Here is an 18,213-nt window from a genome sequence, read left to right on the forward strand (position 1 = left end):
AACATGCTTTTAATTTGTTGCAGTGTGCGTCCAGTGGCCTGAAGGTAAGATCTAGCACACATACATACTGTACACACCTCTTCCTCGAAGATAAAAATGCTTACGCGTCTACATTTTATTATAACAATCATTCGAGCATGATTTCTTTACTTAATGTGGTGGGACTATGTGGTTGATTAGTTCTAATGCTCGATGCAATCTTGTATGTCACGAATTGAATTTACGTAATTTGTAAAGTTCACTTCAGGCCATGCTTCTTTAGAGCAGAAAGTCAACGGCTGCATACTTTGTGTGATATTTATTTATATATTTCTTTATATTCGCGTAATGCGGGCGCGGACCTGGACCCGCGTGTGCCGTGTGTGACCTCTGGCGAGCTGTAATGTGGCATGGCCCGGACATCCTTTATGTGAATATTGAATTACATTCCAACGTTACCCGACTGCGGCCGAGCCGAGGGAAGGGTATTTAATATACTGGCCTTGTAATTAGAACTGCATTCTCATACTTAGTCATTTTAGATTTTGTTTATAATTTGTGATTAATGGTCGGATAATGTCGTAGTAGAGTAGGCAGTATACTGAAATTAAATAATACCGGTTAACTGAGGAAAACGGCGTCGGTTCCGGAGGAATTCGATTGCGAGAAAGAATGTAGGTACTACGCGACCACCACATCACAAACGTGTTGTATTTATTCGCGTGTTTAGCTACACGGTCTTACGGTTAAGAGTTTTATAAAATTGTCTATGGTCATTTCAGTCTGAAATAAACATTTGAATTTAAATAAACTAAAAAAACACTACAACCTCGTTACAAGTGTTTCCGTCTTATTTTAAACTAGTGACCCGCCACGGCTTCGCACGGGTGCAATGCTGATGTATATTATACATATAAACCTTCCTCTTGAATCACTATCTATTAAAAAAAACCGCATCAAAATCCGTTGCGTAGTTTTAAAGATTTAAGCATACATAGGGACAGACAGACAGCAGGAAGCGACTTTGTTTGGTATATGTAGTGATGACCCTCTTTAGAAAAGAAACTCAATTTTTACACTAAGACCTCGACTAAGGACAAATCGCGTCCGGGGCCTCTATACCGATAGATGTAAACCTGACATTTGGAGTGAGAAATTGACAGTTAAAACCCCGATGATTGAGTAACGTAAAACCGGTGTCTCGAGTCAGATGCCGATCATGAGATGTGAAGTCCCGTCACATAGGGATACTTTAGTGGTACCGAAGGGCGCGCATGCGTTTTGTGGTGTGGTGACGCTGGTGCGTAACGTGCCTTGCGCGTGTGTGCGCAGGGCTGCGGGTGTCCGGCGTGTCGTGGCCGTGGCTGGGCGCGGCGCCGGCGGCCGCGCCCGCGCCGCCGCTGGTGCTGGCGCCGCGCGCCGCGCAGCGACGCAGGTAACGCATGCCCTGCACCGTAGTCTGTGTGTGTTGCATGTAGCCGTGCCGCGCGCCGTGCTGCGCCGCGAGCCCCGCGCCGGTCTCGACCCGTCCTTGTCGCACGCCGTGTTGCCGCGCGCCGCCTACGCGTCGCCCTTGCACGCTGCGTATGCACAGTGAGTACTCCCCCCTCCCCCCCCCCCCCCCCGCACCCGTCACCTGCACCGCTCACCTAACACTAACCTGTCCTTCAGCCTTCCTGCTCCTCTTACTTTTTAGTTTTGAACAAAATTACATCCTTAAGATAATTTTACATGATAATAGTATACTGCCACCAAAACGTTAATTGGAAAAATACCTATATCAGCTGTTTAATAAAGAAATTTTCTAATTTACTGTAATTTTGCCTTGCCACTGTTAGAATTTTTCTCGCAATGACAATGTTAAAGATGATCGTACAAGTTTAATGGCAAGTCGAAAAAAGTAAATTCCTTGATTATTCGATTAAATTGCACTTTACAATAACAGGACATCAAATTTACCCCGGCCAATCCGTCCCAAACACCACCACTGATTGATGGCCACCAGTCCAATACCCCCGCTCCCGCTCCGCTCTATCCTTCCTCCCATTGGTATGACTGTTTACAATAATTGTTACAAATAACCTCTCTAGTTCGTGTTGTACGTTCGATGAAAGTGTAACTAACGACTAACTGGAACGATTGCTTAGCGCACTGTCATGAACGGTAGATTGCAACTCTTCACAACTTTTTTCACACACTTTCAAAGTAGTTATTACTCGTATTTTCTATTGTTAAGTGGATCTTCATTTTATAGATGTTGTAGTTAATTCTTGTAGTAGCCTTTGCGATAACTTCTGTTTTGCCATATTTTTATTTAGATAATAAAGCTGACTAGAACTATTTAAATATGTTAATTTGGAATTATAATTACATAATACATGTATTTTATTCGCGTAGGCTTACAGTGACACTGACGTTCTAACCTAAGCGAATGAAATATTATGAACTACAACGTAGCATCATAGCTTCATTTCTTACAATGTGCTCTCGATGCAGTTGAATATAACAAGTTAATTTTCAATTTTCAGTGTTTATTACGACCCGTTCTTAGCTGCAGCCGCGACGGCTGACTCCAACTACAGACTTCAGGTAACACAATCACTTGCATGAGTTTTATTTTGACATACATGAACATTATTTCACCATATATATCCGTTGTGTGTGGAGGGCCTCCCTGTCGCGTCCGCGTCAGCCGGACAGAGTGGCAGGTTGTGTGAACGTATACATGTGTTGTTACAGGCCGCGAAGCCGGCAGCCGAGGTAAAGATCACGCCTCTGGCTCAATTTGATCGATATGCGACAATATCTGTATCTATCGCTTCCTGATTCATGTTACCACCACGCTAGTATAAGTCAGATGTAAATCATTGTGGAGTGATTGCTGGGATTTTGTTTGCTCCTTTTTATTCGTATGGTCCTATTGGTTGGTAATCCACCGTAATATATTGAGGGTGCACATTGTGTTTGTGGTAACCGAGACGATGGCTGCTGTTGAGTTATCCTTGTTCCTTGGTATTGTGGTGGGTGATTTAGTATTGCGCGTTTGCTGCAGCTGTGGATTGACTCGAACAGAGGCTAATTTTTATCATGCTCCGAGTAGAACATTGAGCCCACAAAGTCGTAATTGCTACTATCGAAATATACTAACCATCACCACGTAGCACTTGCAAAAGAATGTTAGTGATCGTAAAGTTTGAATCGTTTTTGTCTTTATTTAATTTTTCATGTTTCAATCAATAGTGCATGACCATTTGTTTCATTACCTTACTACATTTTCTGCAACAACACTTACCTTTAGTCCACGTATATAACTTCCGACACCGCATTCGCAAGTTTCCTAACACTTCACTTCTGGGGTAACGTGGAACTAGTGACTGCCGTGGTGCCGTGTAATACCGTCATCAGCTTGGTTATTTCCAGCAGTTGTATAAAATAAGATCCACCTCCGTCTGAATGTAGACTGATGGTAACGAGCCAGCAGCTTCGGCTCTTTGCTGTAGAAAATACTTCATTAGTTTATAAAACGAAAACTGCATGTCTAGACAATTGTGTAAAACTCACTCACATTCGTAATTTGCCACGTATTGCGTTAAAAATGGTTTTACGTGCTTTATTATTATGCATCGTTCTGGCTTTTTCTTTACGGCTCATGTAAGCTAAGGGCTTTTAAGTTTCACAACGAGAGACAGTGACTGGTGAGTGATCTTCGAGCAGTATACATGGTAAAGTATCCTCTCAATTCGAAATTTCTATTACTTCAGTCAAACCGGGACGTTAAAGTCATTAAACGTTAAATCCAAACGTATGGTTTCTAATCTTCGTATATTGCCTTGTGGGCTCACTGTTAACATTCGATATAATGGCTACCAAAATACCATGTTTTTTTAGTTATGTAATGTGTCATTGATACATAAATAGATTGCGTTTTTTTCATCAACTCTATTTACATTATACAAGTTTCTATTATAAGACATTATCGAGCATCAGGTTAACAACACACTCGTTCACTTACCATATTTAAGATCGTTCATCAAATGTGGCGTGTAGGTTTACAGAGTTGGAAGATAGTCGCTAACACAACAGCCACAAATACGAATGTAAATAATTGGTTGAGGTTAGTTTGTTTGGAAGTAGAAGCAATGAAGAATGACATTAATTATTACCAACGGTTTAACTCGCGCAATTAGTAAGCCAATAGTGTTTCGGAGTCGTCGTTTACATTTATAGATTTGTATAGGTATACGTACAATCATGCGCATAACTAAACGTTCTGCCGCCCGCTCCGCGGCATGTTGCAACCGCAAGTGCCTATGTAGTATGTACCGGTGTACCCTGAGTCCTCTATGTTTATTATTCAAAACTGATGTGTTATTGGGTCGCGTAATTTAATCCAATCGACGACAAGCACAAGACTCCCTGTGTCATCTAGGTTGTGAATATGTCGTTCCTATAATCTATATAAAATATAGAGGTATATGTGAATGACTTGACTGACTGAAATCGTGCGTCGTGAAATAATGCGTGACTAGGGCCGTTGTTGATTATACAGTATTGGTAAGTCACAATACATTTTACATGAAGCATTCTGACGATGGTGTTCGTATATGTAGGCGGCAGCAGCAGCGGCCGCAGCAGCGTCGCCGCTGCTAAAGTCCCCGCTCACGTCGGCGCAGCACGCCGCCGCGGCCGCCGCCGCCGCCAACTACGGCGCGGCCGCGCGCGCCGCCGCCGCCGCCGCCGTCAGCGGCACGCCGCAGCCCACCGCGCTCACGCCTCTCACGTTAGTATCACAATAACTCAAAACTTTAAAGCTTTTATATTTCAGCAAGCAATTCGTCTGTCGAATGCTCTCCCTCTGCCTATCAGACAAGCTCAAAGCAAACTTACATTCAAAACTTCGTCTGTGTGGAATTAGTTCCAGCAGTTAGAGTAAGTATAGCGCCTGGATAAAATCGAATGGCAATAATTTTGAGCATAATATGCTTAATTGCTTACACCAATTAACAGGCAATTCATTAATTTCCACCCCCCTTTTCATCCACTTTAGGGATGAATTCCGACATAAAAACTATCCTATGTCCTTTCCCGGGACTCAAAATATCTTGCCAATTTTAAACTAAATCCGTTCAGCGGTTTAAGCGTGAAGAGGTAGCAGACAGACAGACAGTAGATTATGGTATGGATATTGAATTTGTATACTTATATGTAGGTAGGATAATACCAAGCAGATATCGGACTTCAAAAAAAAACTGCAAACTACTCAAACAAGTTATTCGTTCATCAAAAATAATAAGCAACAATAGGTATATCAATCGCAGCACAAATAAAACAAAGGCTACTTGGAGTCTTATTAAGCAACACACCTCCTCAACCAATTTTCTATAACAACTACATGTAAAAATATTAAAGTTAATGATGAGGTTATTACAGACCCTTTAAAAATGGCAGAAATATTTAACGAATTTTATACATATATCACGTAACTATAATAAAAATATATCAAATAATAACTTCAAACCAATTTCGCCATCTATTTGTAAAAGGATATTTTTAGGTCTAGTTGATGCATTTGAAATAAAGAAGGTAACAAGAGCACTAAAAAACACAAAGTTCTGGTTACGACAACATACCTATAAAAATAATTAAAGCATCACTAGAATATATAGCTGACCCACTTGCTCGTGTGATTAATTTGGTTTTACAAACAGGGACTTTTCCAGATGATTTAAAAAAGCTATCATTAATCCACTATATAAAAAAGGTAACAGATATGAAATATCTAATTATCGTCCCATTGCACTATTGCCAAGTTACTCCAAAATAGTTGAAAGGTACAACATAATTGTGAAGTTTTTTGACTTAAATAACATCATAGATCCCAACCAATTCGGTTTTCAAAAGGGCAAATCGACATCTCTTGCTATAGTCAAGCTGTTTAAGCGCATATGGGATGAAATTAACGAAAAAGAACGGTGTGCTGCACTATTTTTAGATATGTCGCAGGCGTTTGATTGCGTAGTTCCAGAAATATTATTATCTCAACTTAGTAACGTAGGTATTCGAGGAAATGCACTCAAACTATTAGAAAACTATTTAAAAGATAGACAACAGGCTACTGTTCTTGAAAGCTATAATAAGAGGAATAAGACAATATAACAAACACAGTCTGAATTCCAACCCATTAAGGTTGGAGTTCCTCAAGGGAGTATTCTGCGACCTCTACTATTCCTAGTTTATATAAATGAGCTGCCAAAAATCATTAACGAAGTATGTGTTATGTTTGCTGATGACGCAACCATATTATTCTTAGATGAACATTTAGATTCTAACTTTCAGACAAAAATTAAAAATACTTAAAAACAGTTGTAGATTGGTTAAATTCTATAAACTTAAAAGTAAATATTGAAAAAACTAAAACTATGCAATTCAGGAATTATAAGACAAATCCGATAGCGCTAAACGTAGAACACGCAGGCACTATAGTACAAAATATAGATAGTGCGAACTTCTTAGGCGTAACTGCAGACGCGCACCTAAACTGGAAATCTCATATTGAAAAATTTAATAAAAGAATATCCAGCCAGTGTTATGCTCTTTCCGTTTTATCTAGTACTTGCTCAGAAGACATAGTACAAAAAGCCTATTATGGAAATGTTTACCCTCTTTTAAATTATGGTGTTATTTACTGGGGAAATTCTGTCAATGTCAAAACAACTTTTATTAAGCTACAGAAGAAATGTATACGCATTATCTACGCCTCTATCACAGGGAATCCCTCAGAAATAATTTCAAGGATTATAAATTCCTTACCTTAACTGGCCTCTACATCCTTGAGCTGTGTTCGTTTGTATCGTTCAATAAACTTTATTTTAACTTCTGGTCAGCACGGCGTGATAACTTACGCCCTCAATGTCAGTACAATATATTGCTCCCGAGGGTTAATAACACAACATATTGCAATAGTACATTTATCTCGGCCATCAAAATTTTCAACCATTTACCCAATAGTCTTAAGATGTTAAGCGGACAGTCATTTAAACGACAGCTAAAGCAGTGGCTAATAGATCATGTTTTTTATGATTTGAATGAGTATTTTTTATTTAAAACTGTATAATTTTAGATGTACTTATTATAAATTTAAGTGATGATGTATATAATATTGTAATTATGTAAAATATCGTATACCCGAAAAGGGTAGCCGTTGGTACTATGTACTATGTATCATTTTAACATCATGTTTGACACGGTAAACAATAAACTTATTCTTATTCTTATATTTACCTATGTACCTACAGTCAAGTGTAAAAAACATAGGTGCATACAACTTACTAAAAATTTGTCCCATAGTTCTTAATTCGCCGACATTAGAACTATGAGACATATTTTTGAGTAAGATGTGTGCACCCATATTTTTACACTTGACTGTAGTACACCCTGTAAGTATATTATCATAGTAGTCTCATATCCACTCTCTACAATCCTGCACAAAACTTACTGTTTCTGTTTAGCCCAATGGTTGACTGGTAGAGAAAGGGTCATCCATAAATTACGTCACACGAATTTCATGATTTTTTACTCCTCCCCCCCTCCTTGTCACACCTGGTCACATTTAGCAAACCCGTGTGTGCCGTCGCAGATTTGGCAATTTTGTTTTCAACTGAATCGGAAATTCGAATTAGGTATTTATTTGAATAAAAAATATTTTTATAAAAGCAATATTAAGGATTTTATAACACAAAACCGATTAGGAATATAAATTAGAATAGAATAGAATAGAAGATGCTTTATTCAAAAACGCTTAATTTAAAACTTAACTAATAACACTGACATAGATTGCTGGTTATAAAGCGTTCCTGAAATGGTCTCCACTCAGCTTCATGTCAAGGAACCTATGAGGCCCCCGACGCTGGTCTTCCGTGGAAACCCTTCCGAGAGAGCGCAACAAATACAACTTAAATATAATTACAACAGCTATACGAATCAAATATAAAATAAATAAATAAATATATAATACTACAGCTATACAAATTAAATATAATTTTAGTTGAATTATTATAACTATTGATCCACATTAAAATATAAAAACTATTGACCAGTACAGTAGCAGTCATACTTCTTTTATTTGTACAATTAGATCCACTTAGAAGCCAGAAACACATAACACCTAAGTACACATAAGTACACAAAAATAATTAGCACAGACTTAACAACGATTTTTCTGTACACTTAAAATGTATTTTTTGTAATTCACTTTGAACGAATTTACTGACAATGAGTTCCTAAGAGGAGGCGGTATATTATTCCAGCATTTCGTGGCAGTGTATTTAAAGCTGCCGCGAAATGCGGCGGTGCTGTGCCGTGGACAAAGCAAACGAGTAGCTCCCCTAATATGCCTTTGTGAAAAAGTTAATTTTTCGAATAGATATTGTGGCGTCATTGTCCTTACAATACCAAAAAGCAAACAGGCGAGATGCGTTGCACGTCGCGACTCCATATTCATTAACCCGCTATTATTTAGGTAAGGAGTAACATGGCTTCGAGGTGGAATGTAAAAACAAAAACGTGCACATGCATTTTGCACACGCTGTATTAGCTTTTTGGTTTTTGACAACAGACAGCCACCTATAACAGTATCGGCATAATTGAGTTTTGACAATATCAAAGATTCACACAGAGATATTCTGACTTCAGTACTCAAATACCTACGCACGTTATATAATATTTTGAGTCTATAAAAACATACTCGAGAGGTCTCTACTACATGGTTGTGAAATCTGAGGTTACCGTCCATCAGGACACCCAAGTTCCTTACTTCTGCTACCTGCTCAATACATTGACCGCCGACTTCAATCGTGGGGTTGAAGTTTAAAATCTTGCGCCTCTGTTTCTCAGTACCCAATATTAGAAATTTGGACTTTTGTGGGTTTAAAACTAGGCTATTTTTGTTGGACCACTGGGTTATGCGATCTAAGTCATCATTAATTTTATTTATTGCACATGACATTTCATTTGGTTTACAAGATAAGTACAACTGTATATCGTCAGCATACATGTGATAAGCACAGTTCTGAATACTTTTCACAATATCCGCGCTGTACAAAATATACAGAATCGGACCCAAAATCGAACCCTGGGGCACGCCACGGGAGACAAGAGAGGCATCAGAAAGCTGACAGTTACCTTTTTCATCAACTAATTGTACCCTTTGCCGGCGACCACTCAAATAGCTAGAGAACCACTTCAAAGACGAACTATGAAATCCATAATAGGCGAGCTTAGAAAGAAGTAAATTATGATCTATAGTATCAAAAGCACGGGAGAAGTCAAGCAATACCATAATTGATCCATTTCCTGCATCAATATCTGTCAAAATGTCATCAATGACGTCTAGCAAGGCAGTTGACGTACTACGCCCAGCCCTAAAACCGGATTGCTTTGATGGCAGGATACCGTTAGCTTCAAGAAATTCAGTCACTTGTTGGCTTACCACTTTCTCGATAACTTTCGATAAGAAGGGCAGAATGCTGATAGGTCGGAGATCTTTGTATTCAACAGGATTACTGATTTTAGGGATAGGTTTGATAAGAGCCTCCTTCCAGGCTTCAGGAAACAGTCCTGATTGAATTGATTGATTTATAATAGCAGTGATCACCCTTAAAGTTCGTGGAAGCGTTAAAACAAGCATATCCCGCGTGATACCGTCAGACCCCTGAGAATTAGACGAGAAATTCAAAATAATTTTAGCGACTGTATTTTCATCGACTGGTTTCAAACTGAAAGTAGCGGAGTTAAAACGATTATGTTCAAAAAACGTGAGGTCAGATATTGTAACACTTGTTTTAGGAGTATTAAGAAAATGTTTATTAATTAAGTTAGGATCATTGAGGTGACAAGGTAGGCTAGAGTGTTTATTTTTAAAGTCAACTATACTGTGTTTGACGTTTTTCCATAGTTTACGAGAGTTTTTATAGTGTGCATTAACATTGCAGTTGAAATATGCTTGTTTCTCAGTAAACATTGCTTGGTTAACAATACTTTTCAAATTCTTGTAATACAGCTTATGTGAATCAAGTCCACTTTTCCGACTTCTATCATATGCTTCATCTCTTAGTTTTATCATGTCTTTGACTGTTGAAGTCACCCAAGGATAGCTTTTATTTTTTATATAGGTCTTTTTAACAGGAGCATACAAATCAAATATATGTTTGAGGCAGGTATTAAAACATTCCAGAGACTCATTGACATTTCCACACAGAAACCGTTCCCAAACAGTTGACTCAACGTGCGCATTAAAATCGTTGATAGGGAGGTATTTAAGCGGCCTAAAAGAAATCCAAGTAGGACATGGCTTTGGTTTTTTGACCTGTAAGTTGCATGAGACCAATGCATGACTACTAAGATCAGGGACATGATTGATACAGACACGAGACAGTTTGCAGCTACTGCAGACAACATCGATAAGGGTTTCCGAGTGATCAGTGAAATGTGTAGGGCTCGTGACATATTGGTCCAAATTAAAACAATGTAGAAATTCAGAGTTTCTTATAATTTATATCACCAGGCGAAAGTACGTTAATATTAAAATCACCCATTAGAATTACGTGATCAAACTCAGAAAATGAACCGACAGACTCTGTCAGGGCGTCGAAGAACGTGTCTACGTTGAGCCAAGGCGGGCGGTACGCAGTACCTATGGCAAACCTAAGTCCATTAAGTTTTATACTTAACCACATTTGCTCTACTAAAGGTGCATGGGGATGATCGAGTTTACGCGCATGGATACCGCGACGAATGTAAAAGCCGACTCCGCCGCCGCGCGATCGCACCTCGGCCGGGCGCGGCACGTGCCGCAACCGGTAGCCCGCGGGGGCCGGCGCGCGGGCCTCCTCACCTGCCCGCAACCAAGTCTCGTTGATCGCCATTATATCCACGGAGTGTCGTTCAAGAGCCACAATAAACTCCTCATGGCGTGTCCCAAGTGAGCCAGGGTTCAATAAGCCAAGTGTCACATATTTATTCTTCATTATGAATTGCAGAACAAAAGCGTACGAAACCTCAATGTACTTACAATTTGTTAATATTTTTTTTAGTACTCCTAAATGATGACTGTTTAGGAAAACCTTTAGACTTATTTTAGTAACATTCATATTACGCAGCTTCAATAAAACATTATAAGTACAGAAATAAATATCAAAATCAACTAAATATTTCATTAGATATGATGATTGCAAAAAGTAAATATTATTATACAAAAACAATTCTCTACGAAATATTATTTTAACATTATGTACACATCTGAACAGATTTAAATTATTCATAGAAATTGTATTAATAACTAAACGCAGCTTCATGTAAACATCATTAAGAATACATAACACATTTATAAAACAATATAAATATTTCATTAGGCATAAGATCAAATCAAAACAATACTGAAACATTGCAACCGAGATCAGGAAAGATAATGTAAACATTGTTGTATTTATGTAACTGTTATTTATCTTTCTGGGAACAATAAAACCATAAATGCTACACACTGGGGTTGTTGGATGGCGTCGAAAAAACACGGTCCAAATCACTCTCAGTCCGAATACGAAACACTCTCGACGACTCAGACTTTCTCACGTAGATCCTCCCATCTCTACTCCAAATGAAGCGCCATTGCTCGGAGCGCCCTCTCTCACGAGCCCTGCCAAATAAAACCCGGTTTTTTCTGGTGAGTCGGTCATGCACATTAAACTTTGATACAGTGTGGTCAGGTAGGCCGATTCCCTCGGTGGTAGCACCGCGCCGTACTCGCGCAATTACATGAATATGAACGATTATCATTGCAAAAACTAGTTATTTATAGGCCAAGCAATAAGAAGGTTTAGAGGGAAATGCTATAAACACAATTTTTGACTCCGTAACTTTGTTTGGACTAGTGTTAGGTGAACATATTAAAATACCCCGGCCGTAACCCTGGTGCCGGGCTGCCGGGGGAGGGGGTTTGAAATTTTTCGGTTTTTGGATTACCTCTCTCGGAAAGCGATAGCGAAAGCGACATGGCCACATATAAAAAATGAAAAGCGATTTAATTTGTTACAAGTTTTATTAAATCAAGTTTTTCGATATCTTGTATAGTTTTTGAGATATCCGCTCTTGAAGGTTTATTTGGGGCTCTTTTTTATCTTGATATCTACATCAATGAAGCTACTAGGCCATGTCTGGTATCGTTTTCGTATAAATCGGGAGTGCCAAATTCATTTATGGTATCACATTGACACCATTCCGAAGTAATGTTGCTTTTATTTTGTTATACAGCAATTTTACCTAATAATGTTTATATTTTATTTTTCAGTTACGGCAGAGAATACGCAGACCCGTACCTAGGCCACAGCATCGGCCCAGTCACGGGTTATGGGGTCAGTATCAAGCTGTTATCAAAATCATAATTTAGTACCACGTTATTAAGAGTGGTTATTATTTGTTTATTATGTACAATAATTCTGTCATGTTTTAATTTTGCTTCTTTGTTGTTTTCCAGACGGCGGTGTACAGGAGCGGCTACAACAGATTTGCGCCGTATTAAGCAAGTGGAACAAATTACGATTTTTACTCGAATATGGATCTACCTTCGTTTCCTTTGCCCTAACATGACAATGGACTCTCTTTGTAAAGGTACAAACATAATTTTATTATACATATATTAAGGAAACAGTAATAGTGCTAGCCGGTTACTGTTCAAGCAAGCTTGGGTAACATAGTCGTCCGCCGTTCGGGCGGACTCAAGATACCAAAGTCATTATTAAACTTTCTAACACAAATAGTATATTATAAGTTCAGCTGTTATTGTTTTCGTGTAATGCATATACAAGTGCGAGCAGCTAAAATGATGCATTCGACGGTTTTGATACTTGTAAGAAACCTATTTTACTCTTATCGCTCAGGTGAGTGAACCTACCTAAATTGGTAAATATTGTACGTTATTATTTAGTGTAGATGTTACACTTAATATGTAATCGACAATAGAAAAATACTTCATGTAATAACGATATTTAGTGAGCTTTGCACTTGCATATCATAGGAAAATTGTAAATATTGAAACCCAATCCCATTTCGACTTGTTAGTTTACATGTTAACATTTTGCTGAAACCCTATTGATTTCTGTAATATTAATAGGGTTCATATAGGTAGGAACTACCTAACTCAAGTAACATTTTAGTTTTCTACTGAACATTTGAACATGAACTTATTTTAAAGGCACCTAAAGTGGATTTTTTTACCAATTAAGTAGTATATTTTACTTTAGAAACAAACTATTTTATAAGTAGGTACAAGCGCAAAAATAACCATTTTAGAACTGTTTTGAAATGTTTCGTGGTGCAAATATAATGCGGTGCCATCTACTCGGTTGTCATTTATTGTTACAACATATTTTTCTAAAGTTACCTATGTACTTTGTACTACGTACTTTTTTGATGTTTTACTTAATTTTGGATAGTCCGCGCGCGAATTCCGTGCACGAATGAGGAATGTTAGGAATGTTGGACGTCATGACCGAATGGTGTGATTTTGTCGATATTCCGTTATCGATAATATGCAACTTGTATTGCCGCCGCGCGCAAGTTAAATAGGTACATAATTATGAAAATAAAGTTTAACTACCTAGTATGTTTTTGATAAGATAAACATAAATACACTTTTTACTAAATTCTATATAATTTGTATAATCAAGTGAAAATAAATGAAATTTATTTGTTGTCAGGCAATTATTGCCCTGTAGACAAATACATTAAAACTAGAATACGTATTAAAAACCGGCCAAGTGCGAGTCGGACTCGCGCACGATGGGTTCCGTACCATTACGGAAAAAAACAGCAAAAAAATCACGTTTGTTGTATGGGAGCCCCATTTAAATATTTATATTATTCTGTTTTTAGTATTCGTTGTTATAGCGGCAACAGAAATACATTATCTGTGAAAATTTCAACTCTCTAGCTATCACGGTTCATGAGATACAGCCTGGTGACAGACAGACAGACAGACGGACAGCGGAGTCGTAGTAATAGGGTCCCGTTTTTACCCTTTGGGTACGGAACCCCAAAAATTACTTAAAAACTAACAACACATATTGCAGCAACAAACGTGCAGATGGTTAGCTAACAGTAAACTCTACAATTGAAATTAGAGTGCAATCTAGATTTGAGCTAGTGTAGCCAATTTACACTAGTAGACTGAATCGACAAGACTCGATAATCTTGCATTCTTATCGTTGCCAACACTGGTGCTGGTGCGGGGTGTGATGCGACGTACAGGCGCGGCGCACACCCTCCCACTTCCTTGACCTCCGAATGCACGGAATTGGCGCGCGGACAGTAAATAGTAGATTCCTCGGTGTAAGTACCCCGTACGACTCGTACGAGTATGTGTTATGCGTTGTAAACGTCCCGCTTGGAGCTCGCGCCGCCGCAGGGCCTCCTAAGTATATATACCTATATATACGTTTCGGTCTCGCTGCGTACAGCTTTGCAAATTTCCGTAAATGTTTACTTTCCCATTCTGTTTATTCAAAAATGTAACTATTGATCGCTAGTTTGTAAATGATAGCATTTTATTGAATCGTAATCGTAGGCATAACGCTTATATGTAGTGTATAAGAGAAGAAGTGAGCTCCATCGAGCTCTTACATATCATTGAGATTTCTCTTTGTAAATTAGTTTACACGATATTTTCATTAACAATTTCTAATTTTGACAGCGCTATTTTAATATTTTTATCCGGTTTATCTTCATTTTATTGATCAAACACGCGTTCGGGTCCAACCCTTTTAGACGTCGTAAATTTTAGATCGAATGTTTAAATTAGGATTGTAAATTCGCTCAAACTTTATACCAAAGCACAAAAAACCCATCGATTCATACGTGTTGGAGCATTGAATTCGTGTCATTCATTTCCACTCAATAGATTTAGTAGTCTTTCAGTTAGAAAAACTTACAAAGTCTGCAAAATCACGGCATTACTCACAAGGCCCACGTTTTGCACCTTCGAGTAGAAACTTACCATACGATACCCGCTTGCAGGTGTAAAACTGGCGTTTCCAGCCACGACACACATTTATTCGTAATGAGTTCACATGTAGTTTGCCATTTAGATTATTAATTTACACCTCACAAACAGTAGATCTGATTTTTGATTTATTAATTATTTTTTAAGCCTTTCTATGTGACTTTTCTCAATTTGAATATTTAATCGAATAGCTACTGCCATGAACAATTTTAGTTAACTTTTTCTAAGTAAACTCGGTGATGTTTATTTCGCCGTTTCACATTTTAACTACATATTGAATTAGTAACATATCAAATAATATAGGAAAGTGTTGCCGCAGAAGGGATACCTACTTGGAGAGCCATGTAAGAGCGCAGTAGCGTCTGCGAAGATAGCTTTAATTATTATCCACATTAGGTAAGTAAGGGCGTCCACACTCGCCCTCCGTAGTGAGTTGTCACGAGTCACGATTCATGTTAGCGAGCGTAGTTAGCCGGCAACAACCATGACAAGTTCGGTCTTAGAGGTCTAGTCCTTCGCGCACAATCTACGTTGTATTTATTATATTTGAAGGTGCTTTTGTAAAGGTTTCATGTGATAATTAAGAATCCGGTTTTGAGTACCTACCTTCTAAACCGCGTTTTAAGTGTATTATATTTTACTGGTTCTACTATTCTATTACTTAATTAAGCGATATTGTGTCATATTTTCCGAGTGCCGGTTATTTTACATCATCTCTTTTAGCGCCATTGGCTATTTAAAATTATAAGTTAATTATTAATCATTAGGATGTATCATTACTGTAGTCATGTTGCAGCTTCGAACATTTTTTTGTGCTTTACTGCTGAATACTCATGCGTGTATGCGTAATTTTAGGAGGGTCTTAGATTTTGAATGTAACTGATTGTTTAATGCAATTTTTATGTAAAGTACAGAAACAAGTACATGTGATTCGTCAGGATGATTTATATTATTATTTTTTGATGTAGACGTAGTGATGTCACAAGTAAACATGTTGATCTAGTGTCTGGAGCTAACGGGGCGTGTTCTGGGCGAGCGCACTCTCGCTTTACTTTACCGTCTATCATGAACAAATATTGGTCATGACAGCTTTTTTATCTGCTCTATTTTTAACTATACGATTATACGCGTTCATAACTCGCCTCGTTATCTATTTTTTTTCTCAGATTTGTAGATGATTTTTTGAGATCTTATTAGAAAATCACAGAAGTCTTTAGTTTTATATGAAAGTTTCGTAATCTAAGCCAAATTGTTATTACGTGGAGAAAATCTGAATTTAAATAACATATCTGACAAAATGGTTAGTGTGCTACAATAAGAAAAGAAAAAAAAGCATCATGAACAATGTATAAATATAAAGTATGATCATTATAATAAGGATGATATGTATTTTGTAACGCGATTTGTTTCTCAGTTTTTATGAGATGTTGAATTTCAAACTGTTCTAGTTTCCGTATGCTGTGCACAAAATTATATCGACGGCTTCGATTCCGTAGTTACTAGATCTAAAACGAATAATTGTTATATTGTGCATAATACGGTCATATCAGTAGTGTTATTAGCGAGTGTCGGTGATTGCAAACAGCATCGCACGCGGCGAGTATGACTACTGTTACTGTGAGCGCACACACAGTTGCGTCCGCGCCCCTACACCAGCACCACCTAGACAACTTTTCTCAGAACTATATGCTCTTTGAATAACCCTATACGTAACTCGTAGCATGCTTGTTTGTATCCGATGAGAAATAGTAACGTAAAATATTCTGTAAATCTTTCAAACTTACTTTGCGAGTTTTATGGCTCTGGGCGCGGACGCACCTCTAACGTGCTTTGTAAATAATGTTATCGGCGGGCGACCGCTGCATGTTGTGCGATTGATTTCTGCATTCGGGCCAATATTGTTAACGTAGCCAGAGTTATAAGTATCACTTGTTCGTCAATTGCACACGTCGACGCTGATCAGTTAAGTAGTAACGTACTCAGATTTCTATTAGCAGGGTTAGTAATTACGCCTACGTATCCAAATGGCTGATGTATTAAGATTGAACTCGTAGATCTGACCGAAGCTCCCGGGCACTCCGTACTTATGGGCGGCACGTTTATGAGTTCAATAAATTCGATTATTAAACGAGGGAACAGGTGGACGCAGCGCATACTAATCGTCAATCATTAAGTTAGAGAGGATGCGTGAGCTATGTTAGCGTGTGGCTTGCGACATAGGCGCGACGTGTCATATGAGCGGTAAATATTAGTTGCCTTCGCACCCCACACGGAAGCAAGCTCGCCGCGGATTATATTTTTTGTAAGTAGTTGCCTAAAGGCAGTGGCGAAGTGTGCGCTGCCGAGTGCCGCCGCCGGCGCAACGGCCGCGCCTGCGCGCCCGACGACCAGTATTTGAGATACTAGTAACGTGCTCAATTTCCGTATCTGTATGTTGTACGTATACCTAATGTTAAACGTAAATGTTTTAAAATTAACTAACCTACAATAGATTTGTTACATAATAAATGTCTTCCGTTTGGCACATTTTATAGATTCGTCGCACGTTTTATTGCTGCACAGTACTATTGTGATTGACAGTGATTTTGATTATACTCGAGCCGAGTGCACAGCGAGCTCCCTAATAAGATTTGTGATAAAATAATTAGATTTTCGTTTCCCGTGTGGCAATTTAAAATAGATTGCAAGCTGATTTTTCTCTTTTATTGTAAATATTTTTTTCAATTGTGAAATATTGAATGAAGTGAATAATTTTAAGTCTTTGGCATTGTATACTCATTTACGTTATTAATAAATTATAGTATGAGTTTCGATTTTTATTTGAAAACCATGATGGACGCCGTACCGAGCGGTCGTGCCCGGAGCGAACAAATAAGAATGTTGGAATTTTTTTCCTACCCTACTATTTCCCCTCTGCCGAAGCATAGGCACATCTGTTCCTATGGTGGTGCGTGTTGTGAGGTTGTGACTCGTCCGTACACAAAAAGTGATCGAGGTGTACAAGATTTGTCTTTGACGTGTGGTTTTTTCTATGTATTTGTGTCGTCATACAATACATACAATAGATGTATATCTAATGGATGTCATTGAATGGATTTTCTATGTAGTGAGTAAGAAGTGTGACAGTGTGCACGTTTCCCTCCGCAAAAAATGGCAGAATGATTTGTACGGTAAGATATCGCTTG

General features: G+C 38.3%; 1 protein-coding gene across 5 annotated transcripts in view; it reads left to right on the plus strand.

Annotated features, from left to right (window-relative positions):
* Positions 1-17,834, plus strand: part of LOC134742480 (RNA binding protein fox-1 homolog 1-like) — an 89,186-nt gene extending 71,352 nt beyond the window's left edge. For 2 of the 5 annotated variants that reach the window (XM_063675679.1, XM_063675683.1), the window contains 7 exons: positions 24-44; positions 1,458-1,572; positions 2,508-2,568; positions 2,719-2,739; positions 4,590-4,759; positions 12,320-12,383; positions 12,506-17,834. In XM_063675679.1, coding sequence (XP_063531749.1) covers positions 24-44; positions 1,458-1,572; positions 2,508-2,568; positions 2,719-2,739; positions 4,590-4,759; positions 12,320-12,383; positions 12,506-12,550 — 497 coding nt within the window. In that variant the 3' untranslated portion in view covers positions 12,551-17,834. Of the gene's footprint in view, positions 1-23; positions 45-1,311; positions 1,415-1,457; positions 1,573-2,507; positions 2,569-2,718; positions 2,740-4,589; positions 4,760-12,319; positions 12,384-12,505 lie in introns of all 5 variants that reach the window. The other 3 variants (XM_063675680.1, XM_063675682.1, XM_063675681.1) reach the window with 3 other exon arrangements.
* Positions 17,835-18,213: the final 379 nt, after the last annotated feature.

This window comes from Cydia strobilella, chromosome 6 (assembly GCF_947568885.1).
Source record: "Cydia strobilella chromosome 6, ilCydStro3.1, whole genome shotgun sequence".
NCBI classification, from domain to species: Eukaryota; Metazoa; Arthropoda; class Insecta; order Lepidoptera; family Tortricidae; genus Cydia; species Cydia strobilella.